This window comes from Eptesicus fuscus, chromosome 17, assembly GCF_027574615.1.
Source record: "Eptesicus fuscus isolate TK198812 chromosome 17, DD_ASM_mEF_20220401, whole genome shotgun sequence".
In the NCBI taxonomy this organism is placed as follows: domain Eukaryota; kingdom Metazoa; phylum Chordata; class Mammalia; order Chiroptera; family Vespertilionidae; genus Eptesicus; species Eptesicus fuscus.
Window position 1 is genome coordinate 40767489 of NC_072489.1, and position 20673 is coordinate 40788161.

The 20673-nt window shown below is 55.0% G+C and overlaps 1 protein-coding gene across 1 annotated transcript in view; it reads right to left on the reverse strand.

Annotated features, from left to right (window-relative positions):
• Positions 1-11697: 11697 nt before the first annotated feature.
• The window catches only part of CRTAC1 (cartilage acidic protein 1), a 116718-nt gene continuing 107742 nt past the window's right edge, over positions 11698-20673 (reverse strand). The window contains exons 12-15 of the mRNA XM_054729026.1: positions 16103-16248; positions 14708-14750; positions 12279-12422; positions 11698-11816 (exon numbers count right to left, since the gene is read on the reverse strand). Of these exons, the coding sequence (XP_054585001.1) occupies positions 11698-11816; positions 12279-12422; positions 14708-14750; positions 16103-16248 (452 nt within the window). The remainder of the gene's footprint in view (positions 11817-12278; positions 12423-14707; positions 14751-16102; positions 16249-20673) is intronic.

The following is a 20673-nucleotide window of genomic DNA, read 5'->3' on the forward strand; positions in this document are numbered from 1 at the left end:
AGCCACCGCAGGCAGCTTTCTGAAACCGGAGAGGGGCCTGATTTCCTTGGACACAGGAGCAACATGTGGGAAGGAGATGCCCACCCAGAGGGATAGAGAGGGTGTCCCAGCTCCTGAGCCCACGTGGGTTCTGATCCAAGAGTCACCTGAGAGCTGCAGTCCAGTGGGCTCCTCCGCCGCCCCCGGACCCTGGACCCCGGCCTGAGCCCACCCCGGCCCACTGTGTGACTGGGCCTTGCGCTCGCCTGTGCCTCTCCATGGGATGGCTGGGCACAGGTGACGCGGTGGCCTTTTGTTATTTCTTTTTCCAATAAAAGGACTTGCTGAGCTTGAGGCTCTGTGCTGCTTCTCGCCTTGCTGTGAGGGAGGACAGTTCTCTGCCCCAGGATCGCGGGGAGGGGAGGGGAGGTGCCCGCCCACCGCACGCCGAGCAGGTGGGCTGAGTGTGGCCTGACGCTGCAGGATGGACCTTAAGCTTGTGGTCTAGTGGGGAGGCCGCATTCCAGATCCTCTAATCCAGGCGTCCTCAAACCACGGCCCGCGGGCCACATGCGGGTGTTTTTGCCGTTTTGTTTTTTTTACTTCAAAATAAGACATGTGCAGTGTGCATAGGAATTTGTTCATCGTTTTTTTTTAAACTATAGTCCGGCCCTCCAACGGTCTGAGGGACAGTGAACTGGCCCCCTGTTTAAAACGTTTGAGGACCCCTGCTCTAATCTGTAGCTTATATGGGGCGCTGCGGTCTCAGGTGGGGATCAGGTTAGACTGAAAGCCAGGTCAAAAGTAAGACGTGAATTAATTCAATAGATACCCATTCCTTGATTTCTTACCTTGGGTTGGGCCGTTAGGTGTTGGATCGCACAATTCATTTAGTTCTAAAGACTAAAAAAGTATGTGGGTGTTGAAACCCAGCAGAGTTTTGTCTTGGATTTCATAAAATAACATTTATTGAACACCTACTGTGTGCCACACACTTAGCTAAAACCATATGCTAAAGCCGGGAGGGGATTTCAGGATCATCTAGATGAGGTAGAATAGAGGCCCAGAGAGGGTGAGTGAGTGGCTCCAGGTCACACAGCTGGTTGATGATGATGATGATGATGCCAAGTTTAGAACCAAGGTCTCCTGACCCAGTGCTCACTCTCACACCGAGGGGTGGCACCCAGGTGGAAGTTGCCTGAGGATGCAGGGAGGCGGGGTCGCACACTTAAGTGTTTGGGCCGGAGAGGCTCTCACCCAAGGCTGGGAACAACAGCTCCGGCCTCTGGGTAGAGGTTTTGGCGGGGGTGGGAGGTTGGGGTTCCCTCAGGGTTGTGCTGAACAACACTCTGGGTGGCTTTCATACTTACTCTTCCTGAGGGGCAGCTGGGCCTTTGCCTGAGCCATGGGCAAGCTGGACTCACGGCCTCTGCTCAGACCTGGGGTGTGGGGATTGTTACAATGGAGGCTGTTCCTCTAGGTCCGTGGTCGGCAAACCACATGCGGCTCTTTGGCCCCTTGAGTGTTCTAACGCCACTTCTTCAAAATAGAGTCCCCCAGGCCGAAAACCGACTTCTGCGCATGGGCCACGAAGTTTCGATCGCACTGTACGTGCGCGCCCGTATTTTGTGGAAGAGCCACACTCAAGGGGCCAAAGAGCCGCATGTGGCTCGCGAGCCGCGGTTTGCCGACCACTGTTCTAGGTTCATTGTGTCTGTTCTGTTTGCAACCACATTCTTTATATTGTTAGTAATGATAATAGTAGCTAACATTTATTTAGCACTTCCTGTGTGCTAGGCACTAGGCTAAGACCCTACATATTTCATCGTTCAATCCTCACAACAACCCTCTATGTTGTGGACTAGTACAGTATTCCCATTTTACAGATGAGGAGACTGAGGCTCACAGAAGTTAAGCAACTTGCCCAAAGTTACACAGCTAGGAAGTGCTTGGCATGGAATCTAGACAGCCTGGTTCCAGGCTGTGGGGAAGATGATAGATCCAGCTTCAGAGACTCCCTGCCCCCCTCCCCCCGCCCCCCCCCCCCCCCCCGCCTGCCCCCCAGCAGCTTGAGATCCTCAGCCATCCTAAGGTTGGGGTTTCCCAGGTTCCCAGGGAAGGACTTGGAGCTGTGCCTGGACTCTGAGGCAGGTCTGGTACCTCCAAGCCCAGGCATCACAGGAGTGTGGGCGGACTGTACTCCTCATGGACCCCCGACGGGGCAGCCTGGTGAAGGGCAGTGGCAGGAGCCGCCACACCGGGTGTGCTTTCTTTCCGCCTGGCGTTCCCTCTGCTGGCTTCGTTATGGGGGAGTGGCCTCTCTCTTGGGTCCGGTTGCAGCCATGTGCCTGCATCCTCCCAGTCAGCCACAGACAGGCTTCATCAGGCCCCAGGAGCAGAGACACCCCCCATCCCCGGCCGCCTTCCCCCTCATTATCCCGCGACTCCACTTTCTGACTTACTTTGGCCAAAGGCGGAAGGGGGTGTGTTGGAAAAAAAATCAGTTTACAGAAGCTCGTGGTGCCCCCAAGTGGCGGAATCGTGCACTACACCCGGAAATAGGCCTGGGTCAGAGCTAGTCCTCAGCTGTGGGTAACTTCCCCATGAACCTCAACCAGCAGCTTCTCCCACCTGCAAAGACTGTACTGCGGCTTCCAGAGGTTCCCGGCAAAGGTGGAGTCTGGACGCCCTGAGGTGAGTCTCCCACAGCCAGCCCCTGGGGTGCTGCCTTTCTCCTGGAGGTGTGTGTAGCCTGGGAAACCCCGCCTCCCTGCGCCCCAGCTGCAGAGGGTCTTCTGGTGAGGAGGGGTGAGGAGGGTCTCTGCAGGGGGCACCCCCACCTGGCTTTGGCCTGACTGCTCACGAAGGATGAAGGCAGTGCACTCTGGGTCGGATCTGAATGGGAGCTGGCTTCATGACTGTAGCATGCGGTGGAGACTCCTGGGGCCTCAGTTTCCCCAGTTGCAAACAGGGATACCAATGCTTCACAAAATCGCTTAGACCCGTGCTTCTCATGCTGGGCTGCGATGGGTGTCATCCGAGGAGCAAGAGAAACTGCTGATGCCTCGTCCTCTCCCCAGATTTCATGGTTGTGTGGGTGCAGCCTGGGCATTGGGGTTTTCCAAAGCTCCCCTGGAGGTTCTGGCGCCAGATGGGGACTGCATGTATTGGGGCGATCACTTAGTAAGTTATATATAATGTCCAACCACTGGGTCATACACCTGGAAAGAATATTATATGGTTTGTCACGTGTAATGGAAAAATAAAAAATCATTTAAAAAAAAATAAAGGCACGGCCGAAAGCCCCTGGTTTGAGCCGCACCTGGAGCCCACGAGCTTTTCACGGGCCTCTGACAATGTCTGACACCTGGATGTGGGTCCCATGAAAGCAGCCAGACTCGGAATGAGTGTGAACTCGGCAATCCCACTCACAAAAACAGTAGGGCACAGGCAAAACTGATCTACGGTGTTAGAAGGCAGGATAGCGGCTGGCCGAGGGGGGGGGGGGGGGAGGGGGGGGGGCGGAGTGAGGGGAAGGGGACCTGGTGGGCTTCTGGGTGCTGTACCGGGGTGCTCGTGAGAATCTACTGAGCTGTACATTTAGGATCTGTGTCTTTTTCTGAAGTCTGATACATTTCAAGGACATTTACTGAAAAACACGTTTATTGGCTCCAAAATAGAAAAAGAAAGCACAAAGTTGAAAATGTTTTATTACATATCTGCTGGTACAAAAGACAGCGTGTGCCAGTCAACTACAATTCAACAGACTCATGTGTGTGTGTGTGTGTGTGTGTGTTTACGCGCATGGCTGTGGGTAGATAGGAAAGTGTTTGATATGATGAGGGGTGCGATGTCCAAGAGAGAAGGTCCCTAGAGTTTTAAGAAAATCTTAAAACAGCCCAGGCTTATACCAGGAGCCCCTAACCTTGACCCTCCTCTCCTGCGCTGTATGCAGAATGATGCAGCCTTATCTGGGGAAGAGGATCCACAGCTTTCAGGAGGTTCTCAGGGGTATGTAACCTCCCACCCCCATCCCGGCAAAAGGCCGAACACAACTGGTTTGGAGAGGTGGTGAGACGCTGGCTGCGGATGTGCCTGCCATGAAACAGGTGTTCGGTAACGTCAGATTCTTCCCTTCCCCGCAGGATCCAGCCTTCTGAGGTGCCCACAGGACCCTGCTCAGGCGACTGCGGGAGGATGTGTTCCCTTGGCAGCGCCCGGGGCCGACTGTGCCGAGCTCACAGCTCTTCCTCTGAGGGGCCGGACCAGGGCCTGTCTCTTCAGCACCTCTGGGTGGCTGAGCCTGGCGGGCAGCGTCCTGGAGCCGGGCTGGGACTTGGGCTTCCAAGTCAGGGATGACGGAGGAGGTGGGCGAGCGTGAAGGCGATCAGGGGGCTGCACCCGTTCGCAGACCCCCCGGTACTTCACGTAACCACCCTGGGCCTCAGCTTTGCCATTTGCAAAGTGAGAGCATTATGTCAATGCATCTTCACAAATGGGAGTGTTTCTCCAGCGTAAGATATTATTGTTATTGCTGAAGTTACACTAGGACCTCATTATGCAGTGGCCTCATAATATAGATTTATGCCAGGTTTCGGATTCTTACATAGAATAAACAAGGCATTTATCCAAGGGCTCGCTGGTTCCCTAATATGTGCCAGGAATATTTGGGCACATTAGTATTCCATTTAATTCTCTAACACTCTGATGGGCGGTCCAGTCCCTATTTTATAGAGGATGACGCTGATGCTCCAGGTGGTTAGGCAGCTTGACAAGCGCCACAGCTAAGAGCAAAGACTTGGACCTAAGTGTCTGACCCGGGTCCGCTCTCCTCCTTCCAGTGTCTCAGTCAGACGGAAGACTCTGTTCTGCCCGGACTGACTCCTAAGGACAGATTTCACACCCAAAGAGAAGCATGTGGGCAAATGCCGACACAGAAAAATTAGCTTTGCAGGGCCACGAAAGGGCTCATTTTTTGGAGTAATTCAAGCTATCGATTTCTGTAATGGAAAAGCGATCGGGGACCAGTTAGCACCTGAGAGCAGTGCTGAGCGAGGCCCTGGAGTGGAGATGGGATACGCAGCCTACAAGACGGCGTGAATGTGACCGCCTTCTTCTCTCTGCGCCCAGGTCCTCAGTAAACGCTTGCAGGTTGGGGAGCTTGTCTTACTCATTTCCACCGCCGCCCTCGGCCTGTGCCCACGCCTGTCACAGTGCCTCGCCCTCGGCAGGGGGGTGGGAAGGGCAGCCCATCGCAGGCTGGCAGGAAGAGATAAGCATGTTCAGGTGTGTGATCCTCAGGCTCCGGGGCAAACAAGAACAGCCTTAGCAGGTGCAGACAAGTGAGTGGTCACTGAATATGATTCATCGGCAGGTGGTCACCAAACGCCTCAATTAAAGGGTAGCAGCAGTGACCTGGGCCGTCCCCTGTGCCGGAAGCTGCTTCCAGTACCGTTGCCGTGGCTGTGATCTGGCGGCTCTGCTCATGATCTCACCTGTCCTGGGAGGGCAGGGAGGAAGTGTGTCCCACCCACTCGGCCCCTGCCCGTGATCCCCGAACACCATGATCCTGAGGTGGGTACATCCTTGTGGGGCTGAGTGTTATGCCTGGAAAGTCTGGGCCTGGAGTCCTAGAGAGTGACGTACCATAAGTGGATGCATGGACAGGCAGACGGATGGATGGATGGATGGGTGGATAAGTGGATGGATACAGAAGATGACTGATGGGTCACAGGTGATCGAGAGGGCTGCCTGGCCTGAGACGGATGCTCGCAGGCCCTGGAGCGGCAGGTGAATGGATGGGTACTGACGGGCCCTGTGCTCCCCAGCGCAGATCCAAAGACAGGGCCGGAGCTCTCCAAGGGAAGGTGCTGTGTAAGCCGGTCCCCAAATGAACCCCACATGTGTAACTCTGAGTGATAGATGTGTCTTGTTGGGAAGGATTCTTATCGGTCCAACATCGCCCCAGTGAGTGACTTATGGGTTCTTGTCAAAGCAGGCACTGCCAGAAGTGGAACCAGGAGGTCCTAGGGCCTGGAACAGATTTTACAACATCACCTGCATTTTATCAATCCAGGCGCCGCACTGAGCACCCGACAGGGTTTACCTTACAACAGCTCTGTGAGGGTGTCTGGGCCCTGTGTTTTGGGGAAAGAAACTGAGGGTCAGAGAAGTGAAACAGCTTCTGTGGAGTCCCTTACAGAGCATGTGGGCAGTGTGTCTGGGATTCAAGCCCGCGTCCAGCTGATCCCAGAGATCAGCTGGACGCGGGCTTGAAGAGAGAGAGGGAGAGAGAGAAGCATCAATTGGTTGCCTGCAACCTGGGCATGTGCCCTGACGGGGAACTGAACGGGCCACCTTTTGGTGCATGGGATGACAACCAACACACTGGCCAGAGTGGGAAGAGATAATTTTAAGGAGAGAGGAAGGAGGGTAGGAGAGAGGGAGGGAGGGAGGGCGCAGGGTTTCTGGCTGTGCTCCGCGGCCCAGGCATGGTTCCTCCGGCCACGTGGTGGGCACGTACCCTGACTCCGATTCTGGGGAAGAACAGGCGCTGCCCCCATGTACCTGAAGCTGTGATACAACTGTGCTTCTGAGACACCTGAGCTTTCTGGCCAGGAGGTGCCCGGGGCAGGAAGGAGTCAGATTCCCAGTGAGGCTGTGTCCTCGGGAAGTCACTACTCCTTTGGGGGGCTCAGTCTCCTCATCTGAAAAGGACGGGGCAGGAGTAGAAGCCTTCTCAGGTGCCTCTGGATTTAGTGATGGCCCAGGGCTGGGTCCCCAGGGCACTTGACTAGTTCCCTGCAGTGACTCCTGCTCCGCGCAGCCGTCGATGCCACGCCCTCCCTGCCCCGTGTACCTTGTTTTATGATTATTCTCCCTGGGAACGGCACGGCAGGAGAACTGAGCTGAGCACACACAATAACTCTGCGAGGTGGGTGTTATCCTCATTTTACAGAGGAGAAAACAGGTTCAAGGACAGCTCACCCACTCCAAGTCCTTGCCCAAAGGCCTCCTTCCCAGGGCCCTGACCCACCCTCTTTAAAAAGGCATTTGCGCCTCTATCCCATCACCCCCAATTTGCCTTAATGCGGCCCTCCCTGACCCCCGGTTGCACGTATCTCCTTCCGATACACTACAGACTTACTGTGCTGGTCAGGGCCTGCCACCGGTCATCAGAGCCATCAGGAAGCTCTGCCCATGTTGCTCACAGATGTCTGTCCCCAGCCAGCCAGTGCGTGCCCGGTGACAGCTGGTTAAATAATTTGCTCAGGTGCCCGTTACCTGGAGGGGGCTGCCCATAAGGCTTAAGAACACAGGCTTTGGAGCCAGACTTGTGGGCTTGAAGCACAGCTTTTGCCACTCAGATAGTCATGCGACCTTTGCAACCTATTTGTTTCGGATCCTTATTTTCTTTGGCAGTAACATAGACTCATAACAGTTCTCTCCCAGGATGGATGTGAGGATTAGTGGAGAGACATACGGAAAGTTCTTCGCATATGGTAGGCATTCCATGAATGTGAGCTTCTTTCCCCGAGGAAGGTTGCCTTTTCTCTTCTTGCTTCTCATTTTTCTCTGACGGTTGACCCTTTTGACCAGTTTGCTGTTCAGCAGTAGTTCCTTAAGAGGACAAGCCGCTGAAGGAGGGGCTGGCGTTATCTGTGGAATTAACCGGCCCGTGCTCCCCCGCCCTCCCTCTTCCTCCTTTCATGAGGTGCCTGTTGCCAAGGAGACGTAGCATCAGCCCTGGCAGAATGTGGCTGGGGTCTGGCCCACACCGAAGGAGAGGGACAATGGCTGACCCTGGGGAGGTTTGCCTCCTGGGCTGACACAGTGTGGGTGGGGGCATCGTTCTGGAATCTGCTGGAAAAACCCAGCTGGCTCCCTGAAGAAATAAAGTTCATTCACCCGTCTCCATGCGGCTCTGGGGGGGGGCTGCAGTCCAGTGGTGCTGGGAGGGTGTGATGCCCAGACCCTGGGAGGGGGCCATAGCAGCCAGAGTGACCCATAATCAAACTCCTGGCCCTCAGAATGGCACCTCCCCAGAGCAGGGCTGGCCACTGAGTAGATGCTCGAAGAGGCCCTGCGGGTGATTCACAATTCTGTGTCCTCGAAGGCTGGCCCAGCTGGCCCAGCGAGAGAACTCAACACGGGCACTGCCATCTCTTCTTGCAGCTTGAACGAGACCGTGGGGAGACTGTCTCAGACCCCAGGTCCTCCAGGGGCTCCCTTCCTTCCTTCGCAACCCATCCCTTGACCCTGGGCAGCCTGAGAGATGGTGGCTTTTGCCTAACCAGTTAGCCACCCCACATGGAGAAGGAAGAAGCAGAGGTCCGAGTACAGGCTAGGGCTGGACTGCCGGGATCGAGCCTTGCCGCTGTCTGTCCCAGCTGTGTGACTCCGGAAGAACCACTCAGCATCTGCAAAACTGGGACGATTAGAGCACCTGCCTCTTGGGGTTGTTGTGAGGATGAAACGGGTTGACTCTTGTAAAGAGTTTAGAACCGGTACACTCTGAGCTCACTAAATGTAAGCTATTGTTGTCATTTCACAGGGTACATTCCTGGGAAGAGGAGTGTTCTTGGGCAGAATGAAAATGGAATTATTTGGTTTTTCTTGGAAAAAAAAAAGGGGGAACGTTCTGGCAATGCTGGCCCACCTCCCGGCTCTGCTGGAGTGAGTCCTGGCTGCCCCCTTCAGAGAGGCTCAGCTCCTGCATCGGCCTGGGCCCTCCCAGGCCCATTCCATTACTTGTCAGCCCCAAGGCATTCAATATTTCTGTTACAAACCCAAATCCAGCGTAAGCCAATAAAGATGTCAGGAGTGGGGCTAGCGGGTAAAGGAAAGACTGAATTGTCTGTGTTTAGAAGGGGAAGGCAAGAGTTTGCCCCCACCCAGGGCCTCAGAGGGGGCGGGGGGGGGGGCGCGTTAGAAGCCCGAGCCTGATAGCTTGGATGCCGTTCTGTGCCCACCCATCTGTGACTGGTTCAGCACAGAACAGTCCATGTCCTGGACTGGGGCGCTGGGCTCCTTGCCCACTGGGGAGGCCTGTTATTTCAGAGCAGATAATGTTGAGTTGGTTCACTACCCACTTGTCCTCTGTATCTTTTAGCCTCATATTTCTTCCAACACAAACATCTTGGGGTCAGGGGACTTGGCCACGCATTGGAGGGACCTTGTCATATTCCTTGTTGTGTGTATGTGTGTGGGGGGGAGGAACTGATGATTTCACACAGAAGGTTCTCAATGAATGCTTGTGAAATAAATATATGAACGAATGCAGAGAGCTTGCTTTATGGTATACTGGTAGCAACCCCTAAATTTAGCTAGAGCTTTTAATTTATTTTATTTTTAATATATTTTATTATTTTTTTACAGAGAGGAATGGAGAGGGATAGAGAGCTAGAAACATCGATGAGAGAGAAACATCGATCAGCTGCCTCCTGCACACCCCCTACTGGGGATGTGCCCACAACCAAGGTATATGCCCTTGACTGGAATCGAACCTGGGTCCCTTCAGTCCGCAGGCTGACGCTCTATCCACTGAGCCAAACCGGTTAGGGCTAGCTAGAACTTTTAGAAAGCCCCGCTGAGTCCCATTCCTATCCCATGCACTGGGCTATGGTTGGAGGAAGGCAGGGTGGAGACAGCAACTTACCACTGTATGCCAGAGCCTAGCTCAGTACCTGGCACATAGTAGGTGTTCAACAAACATTTGATGAATAAGTGAGCGAATGAATGAATCTAATGAAGAGCCTTCAGGATACTGTAGTTGTGCTCTTAAAAGCTGGAGGGATTTTGAACTCCCCTTAGTAACTCACCTGGCCTCACTGACCAAGTAGGATAAAACAGCACACATATGCCCTCTCGTAAGAAACTTAAAGTGCGGGGATCTGTGGTTACTGCCGATAAGCCATCCTCGGAAAGTTTGCTGTCACCCTGGATCTCGGACGTCCTTGGCAGGCCGCCTCCCCAGCTGTCCTGTCCCTTTTACTGGTGTTGTGTGTGCGGCCGGTCAATGGACACTATTGTCTTGTCATTTACCATTGCATTTGGAGCCATCACCTCTGTGTGTTTTGGGTTTTACTTATCTTATATCTTAGGTCCATTTGTTTGTTTCTAAAAAGGCAGCATCTTCCGGAATATCTGGGGAATAGTCTGAGCGGTGACAGCGCTGTCTGATACCTGCCCTGACAAGACGGTGTGTGGGAGAGCGCTCCGGTCCTGGCTCGGAGGCCAGCTCGCTGTGACCTTGGGCAGAGCACTTCGTCTCGCCCAGCCCCACCCCTGGGCTCTTTGAGATCTTTAATTCTCTGTCAACACACAGGAGTGGGCTTCCCAGAAGTGGAGTGATTTTTAAGTTGACGTACGCTTTTCTGTGAAATTGTAGCTCTTTTTATTGGAAAACTTTTCCTTTAAGCTCCTGTGCTGAATGTAAAAACAGCACTAGCTACAAGGCATTCGTATTTTGTGATTTATTTGGAGTATTAATATTATATCAGAAAATGGTAGTAATTTGGTTAAATATATTTTAAAAAGGCTTCTGCATTCTTAAGTGTGATTTTATTGTAACTTGGGGTGATGTTTTTTTTCTCCATGAAGAATAGATCTGTGATTTATAATGAACTTTCACCCCGAGGCTGGCCATGGGACTACTCTGTGGCTTTATGTCCTTCCCAAAGCCACAGGAGCTTCTAGTTTCCAAGCATGTTGCAGAGGAGACCAGGTTGCAAGGTTCTTTCTAGAACTCTGGGTGACCTGAGACTAGCCATGCCTACGTCCAGCCACACACTGGGGTGTCTCAGGGATACACCAGCCCAATTCCTCTTTTGATGAGGAAAACCGAGGCTCTGAGTGGAGAACTGACTTTCCCCAGGTGAAAGGCCTCGAGTCCTCCCTCTGTGTCTAGACCTTGACTATCCCACGTTCCTTACCTGGTGCACACCCCGTCGCCCAAATGCGATCATCGATGCACATACCCAATCCATTGTTCATGCCCAGGGACACGGTCCCTGTCTCGTGATTTGCTTTCCAAGCACCACAGGATGGAAGGGCCGCTGCTAACTGGGCACTCCAACCAGCATCTACTTTGCCCTGGACACATTTCTTTCCCCCACCAGCTAGGCAGAGAGTTTATTGGCATCATTTCTCCAGAAAGAGGCTGGAAGACTTAGTAAATTCAAACTTTAACATTTTTATCAAGAATCCCAAAGGGCCTCCCTTTTCTCCTCCCATTGTCACCGCCAACCCCCATCAGGCTTCCTCTACCGTAGGAAGTCAGGGCGCACAGCGCAGAAAAGCACAGGCCAAACCAGCAGGCGCATGATGCAATATCGAATCAGCTGAGCAACAACCACCTGAGAGACATCTTTGTGAAGGGCAAAATGAGCTGCTCATGACACAGGAGGATACAGGAAAGACAGGACTATCTGGATTCTTCTGGAGTGAGGGAGGCTGGATTGGGGTTGAGGGTGGGGGGGGGGGACTTTCCTTTCCTGTTTTCTCAGAAAACATGCAAAGACAGGCTTCACACGCAACTAAGGTTACACACAATATTTCCAAATTTCCAAACTTCCCTTTTCAAAGATGGCCGCCCCTGCTGTCCATTCAGAGGGAGCTTGCAGCAGAATCTCTGGGCGTGGAGAGAGAGACAGGCGGCAGGAGAAATTTAGTTTTCCACAAAGGTTGTTGGTTTTTTTTTTCCTTTATTGACGGGATTTAAAATGCATATAACTGAAGGCAAAGTCCAAGGCCTAGAGAAAGATATGAGGCCCGAGAGAGAGGCTCTGAGATTCTAAAGGCGGCAGAAGGATACCCACCTAAAAAGGCCACTTGAGCTGCAAAAAGGACGGAGCAGAGATAAGAAAACGGGAAAAAGAGAAAAGGGGTGGGGGTCGGGTCGGGGAGGGGGAAAGTGTTTGGGAGGAAGAAGACAAATAAGTACCAGTTCAGAAATTCAGACCAAGATATGGAGCAGGAGCTAGTTCACACCCCAGGTAAGAATAGAGGGGCTGGCCTCCAGGGAAGAGCATTTGTTTTAGAAAACGTGAGAAGGGAGACGTAAGAAGAGCAATGGCCGGAGAACACAGCACCCTAGGGGCCCTTCAGTGGGTGGCAGTAGTGGTTAAGCTTCTCCAAGCCTCTCTCATGTCTTCCTGGAGACTCAACGGGGGTCTAAGGAGACTCCATCCGGCCAGGAGAAGGCAGGGACTGGGGACCTTGATCTGGGGCCTCCCCAGAGCTCCCCAGCAGATGGCAAAGTCTTTTTTGCTACTGAACTGCGGCCAGGGCTGACTCACCCACACAGGCTGTGCCATCTTCGTTGGGCTCGTAACCCCGACTGCACTTCTTGTTGGTCCGACATCTGTAGCTTCCATATGTGTTGACACACACGGGCTTGTCTCGAGGGCACACGAATGGGAACTGGATGCATTCGTTGGTGTCTGAGAGGGAAGGGAATCATTCACTCAGGAGGGCGTAGGTCCTTGCTCAGGCTCTGCTGTCCCACCCACTCTGGGACTGGGACCTGTCCCTTATCTCTGGGCCTCAACTTCTTCATGTCAGTCCCCTTGGCTGACTCCGACTGTGCTTGACCTCTCCGTGTTAGGGGTGCTCAGGCTCAGTCCTGGGTCTTCTATCTACCATCCTTTATCGAGGTGGTCCCTTCATACGTGAATGATTCCAGACTTCCTGTCTCCAGCCACAACCTCTCCCTGGGACTCCCGACTCATGAACCTGTCTAACATGCATCTTAAACTTAGTAGGTCCCAGATGGAACTTTAGATTACCTCCAGTCCTCAAACCTCTCCTGCCCTCTGTTCCCATCTTCCCTAAATCAGTCAATAATCAAGCAGAAACCAGTGATACCCAATTCTTTCTTTTTCCTTATCAATGTAACAACATATCCCATTAGTTCTGCCCCTACGGTATCCCCCTTGTCTGTCTACCTGCTTCTCAGTCTTGTTCTTCTGCCACCAGCCATTCCCGGCCAGCACTGTCTCTTGCCTGGATTTCTGCAGCTGCCTCCTGACTGGCCTCTTGGCTGCCACGCCTCCCTCCAATCCCATCTGCAGTTCGGCAGCCAACATGATCTTGTGAACATGTGACCATGTCACGCGACTCTCCTGCTCCACTGTGCAGGGCCCTAAGAACAAAGCCCAGACACCTTTCCGGGGCTCCAAGACTCTCCCGGACTTGGATCTGGCTCCTCTGTCCTCTCTGGGCGCATCGGCCTCCTTCCTGTTCCTCTGACATTCCAGGCCTTTCTCCTGCCTCGTGGTCTTCACTTCCCTCAGGTATTTCCATGGCCAGACCCTTCCCATCCTTTAGGTCTCAGCTCAAAGGTCCCCTCCTCTGAGACCCTTCCTGACCACTCTGTCTAGAACAGTCTCCAGAGAGCACCTTGCTTAACAGGTTCTTAACTCATCTAGTCCAGCTGTTGGGTCACGTGTGATGGCCTGTCTCCCCCCACGAGGATGAGCACCCGCCAGGGGAGGTGCTTGGCCTGCATTCCCAGCTCCCCACATAGGGCCCGGTGTGTGGGAGGCACACATATGTCCACTGGAAAAGGAAAAGGAAGAGGCGGCTGGATTGGGGATCCCACAGGGACCTTCCAGGGCACAAGGAAGATGCTGGAATTTCTATTTGCAGTGGCTAGAGTGGGGACATGGAGAGTGGAGGGGACTCATTTTCTCCTCAAGCCTCTTAGAGCCATCCTCCTCCACTTTCTCACCTGTGGTCCTTGGTCCACACAGTCCCCTCCACTGGAACACTGTCTCCCCTCTCTTGGCCTGGCAAACTCATCACCCCTCAGGTCTCAGCTTAGACCGTGATCTCTCTGGGGTGTCTTCTTGAACCCTCCTTAGACTGGTTTTGGCCCCACCTCTTTGCTACCTCACAGCCCCTTCCCTCCCCCACCCCAGCCTCTCACACTCACTGTTAACTTGTGTGCCTCTCCCCTGAGCTCTAAGCCCTGGAGAGGGACTATCTGTCTTGTTTACTCTTGTATCTCAGCTGCAAACACATTTGCCTGGGGCTGACGGACATCTGCAGAGTGAACTCGGGAACTCAGGAAGAATGCTTCCTGTGGGCTGAAAGGCCGGAGGCATCTTTGATCTGACCCCTTATTGTCAGCCAATGGGATGGAAGACATTTGTGAGCCTTCTGGATGCCGAGCCTCCAGGCTGCCCGCCTCCCACTCGTCCTTGGGGGACCTTCCCAGAGCTGCCTTCCTGGCAGTGCCACGGCTCCCTGCCCACCTCCCCCCATACTGCTCAAGGCTGCCACCTCCTTGTACTGAGACCATACCCCACACCCTGGTTTGCTCCGATGCCCTTGCTGTTCCACCGGCTGGCCAGGCTGAAAATGCCAGCTCTCCATGGGGCCCTGTGCCTACCCAGCCTCCACAGCCCCCAGCAGTCAGGCCTCCCTGTGAACACTGTCCAGGCCGTGGTGCGTCTCGTGGCCATTCTCTCTGTATTCATGGCACGGAAGCTCTGCCAGTTCCCAGAACCGTGGTGATTCAGCCTGCCAGTCGCTCCTGTCACTCCCAACTCAGTGAGTCACATGGCGGTTGTCTTGGCATCTGGAGCCCCAGGGACAAACAACAGGCTCCCCTCCCCACTTTCTACCCCTTGTCTGCAACCTGAGCCTTGCCAGGACGCAGGCTGCCTGTCCCCGGGGAGATCCTGGCCTCTGCTCCATCCCCCGGTGCCTGCAGGCAACTCACCCATGCAATGGCCATTTTCCTGCTGGGAGAATCCTTGGCCGCACTGCAAAGTGGGCAGAAGCAGAGACACTAGTGAGTTGAGAAGATGGCATCTCAGGCCCTATCACAGCCACAGAGCAGCTGTCACCCGGCCCCAGAATGAGGGATGCTCTTAGCTCTGGGCCTGGAGGGGCCCCTCCCTGCCAGGACGCCTTGCCTTGCACTGAGAATAGGACACTGGGGGGAAGGCCAAGAACAGATTCAGTCCAAACTCCTGCTCATTCCCCTCACGTGGGACCCACATGTCTGAGCGGGACGGGTAACAGAAACTGGCCCTCCCGTGGCCTTGCCCTGAGCCCGAGGCTGGGTCTCAGCTGGGGCAAAGGGTAATGAGGGGTGGGTGAAGCTTTCTGAGGTGTCTGCTCACTCCCCACACCCTCTTCTTTGAGAACCTTCCCCACTCCCAGGGGTGGCGCCTGCCAGCCAGGCTACCCCCCATCTCTCTGGGCAAGGCCAGCTGGACCAGGGGTGGGCATCCCAGCAGGAGGATGAGTCAAAGACGTGGCGGCTAGAATTTGAACTGAGGCTGAGACAGATTTGGAAAGCTGGTGACTCCGGGCTGTGGGGGCTTTGCTATGTCTATATGGGGGTTTCGGGGACAGCAGACTGCTGGCAGGCCAGGGAGACTCAAAACAATACTTTACACAAGACAGAAAATGTCAGCTGTCAGTACTGAGCGCCGAGGGTGGGGCAGTGGGGATTATTAGGGAAGGGTAATGACCTCCTCACCCCCAGGCCAGTGCACGAATGACAAAGGTCCTTGAGCTCCTGGGGCTGAGGCCACTGAGCTGCATGGTTCCTGCGCATCCTTAGCTTTCCATTGGACGTTGTGAGCTCCCCTACAAGTTTCCTTAGAGGTCCCCCCTTCGGTGTGAATTTAGGTGGGTTCCTGTTATTTGCAACCAAGTGACCCCCATCAGAGTTAGAATCTAGAGCTCTTTCTCCAGAGCTCCCAGAGGCCTGACCCCACCCTCAGAACTAACACAAGGCTTGCCAGAGGTTTGGAAAGAGCTGGGAGGGAAGCAGGAGACCTGGGGTCAATTCTTAACGCTGCTCCCAATTGGCTGCACAGCCCGGTGGGGTCTCTCACTTGGTCTCGGTTTTCCTCCTCTGTAGAATGGGTGCAAAAATACTTGTCCTGCCAATACCCCCGGATTTCCGTGAGGAGCAGAAGAGATGTGCACGTGGTACTATTGTGCAAACTACAGATGGCGGGGTCATCGTGAAGCCTGCCCTTTGCTAGGATTTCCATCACTCTAGAGGCAAAGTCTGCAGATTCCCGGGAACCCAGCTTCAGCCCATGGGTTTGTGGATGAGGCCTCTTTTCTGGCCATCAGGCCCAGATGCCTTTCTCACCTCCAGTGGGGCTGGGTCCTGAAGTCTGTCCTCCTCCCGGGGGTAGGGGATCTCTAGCACCGAGTTCATCTCCCCGCTGGCCACGTTCCGGCTCACCACCTTGCCATCCGGCCATGTCACCTCCACGCTGCTGGCTTCATCCTTCCCTGAGGGGCAGACGGAGAAAAGGTCAGCAGCGGAGGAGGGCGGGAGGGGGTTCTCGTTCATTTCCTCACTCACGGAATAAAAGACATGAGTTGAGCATTGCTCTAAGTGCTGGGGGAGCAGCGAGCGTGCGGAGTCCAGCGGAACTGCCGTGATGGTGGTGTCCGTCTGTGCCGCCCAGCACGGCGGCCGCTCGCACATGTGGCTGTGGAGCAGGGAAGCGGGGCTGGTGTAAGAAGGAACTGAACTTTACATTCGATTTAGTTTTAATTAAGTTACACTGAAATAGCCACCCCAGCTAGTGGCTACCAGATTGGACCGTGGCACTCTAGAACTTTCAGTGGACAGGCCAGTCAGCATGAGGCTGTTTTTGGGAGAGGGTAAAGCCAGGTGATGAACAGCTGGCTGTGGAGTCCTGGGTTCGAATCCTGGCTGTAACCCCTTACCTGGAAGGTTGGAAAGAACACGGTGGGGGTGGCTATCTGGGAGACCTGGGGACACGTCCCAGCTCTGCAGCCGACTTGCTGCATCATCGGGAGCATGTCACATATTTATCTTTATATTTGTATTTATGTTTATATTTATGTTTATAGCCTGCTACGGGCAAGGCTCTTTTTGTCACTGGGAATGTCCTGGTTTTCAGGGAGCTTCCACTCTAGTTGGGATAGACAGGCAAACAGATGAACAAATAAGTAACGTCAGCTATTGACAGGTTCTATGAAGAAAATGAAAACGGAAATGGAGTGAAGGGGCACTGGGGTTGGCTGGGGTCAGGGCAGTCGGGGATGGGCTCCTGGGGAGAAGGCATCTGAGCTGAGCTCTAAATGAGAGCTGAGGCGCTTAAGACCGAGAAGGCGGCAGGTGCAGGAGCAAGCCCGCTCTGCGAAGCCGAGGTGTGGACAGAAGCGGGCAGAGAGGCTCAGAGAATATTCCCGCTGCCTCCGTCGCACACGTCCACGGAGCCCTGCATTACATCATTGGCAGAAAACAAGTTGGAGAGATTTGTCAGGTGTTTAGGCATTGTCAGAACCGGCCCCGGCTCCCTGCTGAAGGCACCGTGGCAAGGTCAGGCTAATGGTGATGGATTGGGGTGGAGAGGAGACGGAGCTGGGCCTCGCCTGCGGAGAGAAGCTGTTCTAGTCAGTTCCCTGGGGAGGAGGGAGCGCTCGGCGGGGAGGGGGAGGGTGCAGCCCCGTGTTATCGCCCAGCCGAGCTGACCGGATGTGGGCGGCTGCTCAGGAGTCCACACACACACACTCCCCCGGCGTCACTCGTGGGCGGAATAGATAACATCTCACCCACGTGGAGGTGCTCCTTTCCCCTTAACGCCTGCAGACACGGTGAGGAAGCACGGGGGCCCGAGACGTGCCTCTGAATTTAGAGTAGCTTTTGGCCATCCTTGTCCACCCGTGCATCTTACAGGGACAGACACTCTGGGGCAGAGGGTCGTTTGTGAAACATCTTCATGTGTAAAAGGCTTCCACGCCCAGCCTTTGGGGAGGAATGCCGTGTAGACTCCTGTGCTGCGTGGCTCTGGGGGTGGGGCTGAGGCAGCGTGGGGTGCAGGGAGGCCCAGTCTCCTTGGACCCTTCCAGCAGCCCTGCTTCCAGTAAGCGAGGGCAGGGACCAGCTGCCACTCTGGAGGGTCAACCTGAGCGGCCCCTCCTCCGTGGGCAGGTGGGCGGCAGTGCCCGCGGGAAGCGCCCGAGGGAGCAGGGACTCCCACGTGCAGTGCAGCCCTTCTTCCCACAGAGACCCTCCCTCGCAGGCCGGCCGCCTTCTGGTTCCGGGGTTCGCTTTATTCAGCTAGAAGACATTTCTCAGAGCCGCTCGGCGGCCCCACCCCCTCATTCTGTGATAACTCCTTTTGGGGAAGGGGGCAGAATTGGGATTGGGTGGCAGCTGCAGACTTCCTTCGGTTTTGAAGTAGGTTCTGGAGGCTCTGGCATTTGTAGGGTGTGCAGTGTCCTTATGTAAAAAGTAAACATTTTTCCATAAAAAAAAAAAAACGGAGACAAAGAGAAGCAACTGTTTGTCACCTAAGCCAACGGAACAGCTCCATGAATACATTCCCCAGCCTGGCTGAAGTGCCACAAATAACTCAAAAGAGTCGCCGAATATTCATGGAGGATCACAAATTTACATCCTGGGTTTGCCGCACATATTTCTGAGTCCCGCTTCCTTCCTTCCTCCAGACCCAGGGAGGGGCCGGGCCTCTGAGGTAAGAAAGCCGGGCGAGCCCATCTCAGTGGGACTTGCTCCCCTGCCGGTGATTATTTTGCTGACTTGGGCACTCTCCGGGGGCCTCAGTTTCTCCATCTGTAAGATGGGGCTATGACCTGAGCTCTAGCACTTCTGGGAAGCACCGTTCTTCCCTGGAATGTGAGCCCTGCCCCGGCTGTCACCGTCAGCATCTCCACCCTCATCGTCTCAGACATGGGGGCACCCTGCAGTTCCCGAAGGGCTTCCACCTGTTGGCAACAATACAAGAAAATATGTTCACCAAACCCTACCAGGGGACTCTCCGAGATAGCACATCAGATCCTCTGGCAGCTCCGTGAGGAAGGAAGGAGATTCAGCAGGAAGGAGACAGACCCTGGCCCGTCCTGCAGGAGCAGAGTCCTGGGCGGGCAGGGATTATGTTATAGGCAGCTGGGAAAGTGCAGCCATAGCATGGGGACCACGGGGCGAGAGAGGCGGGTGTTAGCAGTCATTTCAGTTGGGTGTGGTGGAAGTGTGAGAGTCTGTGAGGCAGCGAAGGAGAGGAAGGAGCGCGCCAGGTGGAGGGTGCAGCCTGGGTGAAGGCAGGAGCTGTGGCGAGGGCCCGTGTGCTTGACGATCAGGAGAAGTGCAAACTGGGGGAGCAGAGCCTGAGAATGTGTATTGGGAGGGGAGGGTGGGAGAGGAGACGGGGTGGGACTCTGGAGCCTGAGCACAAGTGTGGCCCTCTTGCACCCTCCCAGCGACTCTGCAGGGGGGCGTTTTATCCCCACTCCTCAGATGCAGACACTGAGGCTTGGTGAGGCAAAGCGAGCTGCAGGGGTCCGCGCGAGGACTGGAAACCCAGGCTCCGGCCCCCAGGCCCGGCGGTTCCCTCTGCCCCAGACACTGCCGACCTTCATGCAGCTGCACAGCCAGGGTTCCCCCAACCCCCAGACGCTGCACAGGGCGGCCTTTAAGTGGCCTGCGTGCCAGGCCTGTGGGTCTGCGAGCAGAGGTGGCCCCATTAACCAGCCACCGCCCTCTGGCAGCTTGGAAAGGACAAAGGCCAAGGAGGCAGGCACAGAGAACTGTGCTTTTCAGAAGAATTACAAGCGAAGCAGATGGTGGGGATACAGTTGGCGGAATATTTTTGCACTTTAATAAAGCAATTTTCATGTGGGCCACTGAATTTTCCTTCCCTAAATGAGCACCAGCCGCATGAAGGCAGCTCTGAGTCACTGGCAAACAACTAGCTGAAAGGAAGGCGGTATGTGTGTGTGTGTGTGGGGGGGGGGCGGGGGGCGGGGGGGGGGTACCCTCAATGCCTGAGGTGGGCTGGCCGAGTCCGGGAGCCCCTAATGGAGGCTGGCGGGGGGCAAGTAGATTACTGGTATTTGTTTTCATATTTTGGGTTTTGTTGAGCTGCCTCAGCCCTCTGCTGGCTAGGAAATGAAGACCCAGAGTGTGGGATACGCAGGAGTGGGTGTGCAGAAGGAACCGGGGGCACTCGACAAGGGCTGCGAGTGGAAACGCTTATTTATGAGCCTGGCGGGCCCTCTGCACCAGGAGGAGCAGGGAGAGGCCAGGGCGGGGTGGAGAGGGGAGGAGGAACAGGCCAGGGGCCCCCTGAGCAGGGGTGGCTGGGGCGGAGGCTAACGCCTCCAGGAGGGACAGTTCCGCAGGATGAAGCTGAGAGCGCTCTGTGCAAGAGTGGGCCCTCTGGGAACCCTCCGGACAATGAAAAATCCAGCGAGGTACCTGACTTTGTATGGTGTGATTCCACACAGCCCAGATCCCCTGGATTTGGGAGTACATGGGAGGGTCTGAGAAGCTGAGTCCTCTAACCACACACAGCTCAGGGCTGACTGAGCAAGGCCTGCCGCTCCTGCCAGTGCAGAGATGAGCTGGAGAATGTGCTGGGGGGTGGGGAGAGGGGGTGTGAGGAGAAAGAAGCACCCAGGAGGCTGTCTGCTGAGAGGCTCACGTATGCACCCACGTACATGTCCACATGCTCATCGCCCCTGGCTGCAAAGTCAGGAGGAGGCCGGGGTGACCCATGGAGGGAGGAAGGAAGCAGGGACAGGTGGGGTGCGCAGGCGTGCTGTGAGTGCTGGATGGGGAACTTCCTGCAGGCCTCTCCCCGAGAGACCTCTGCCTTCAGCACAGCTTCGGGCCCCACATCCACTGCTCAGTAATTCGCACCTTTAAGGCAGGACTGTCGTGCC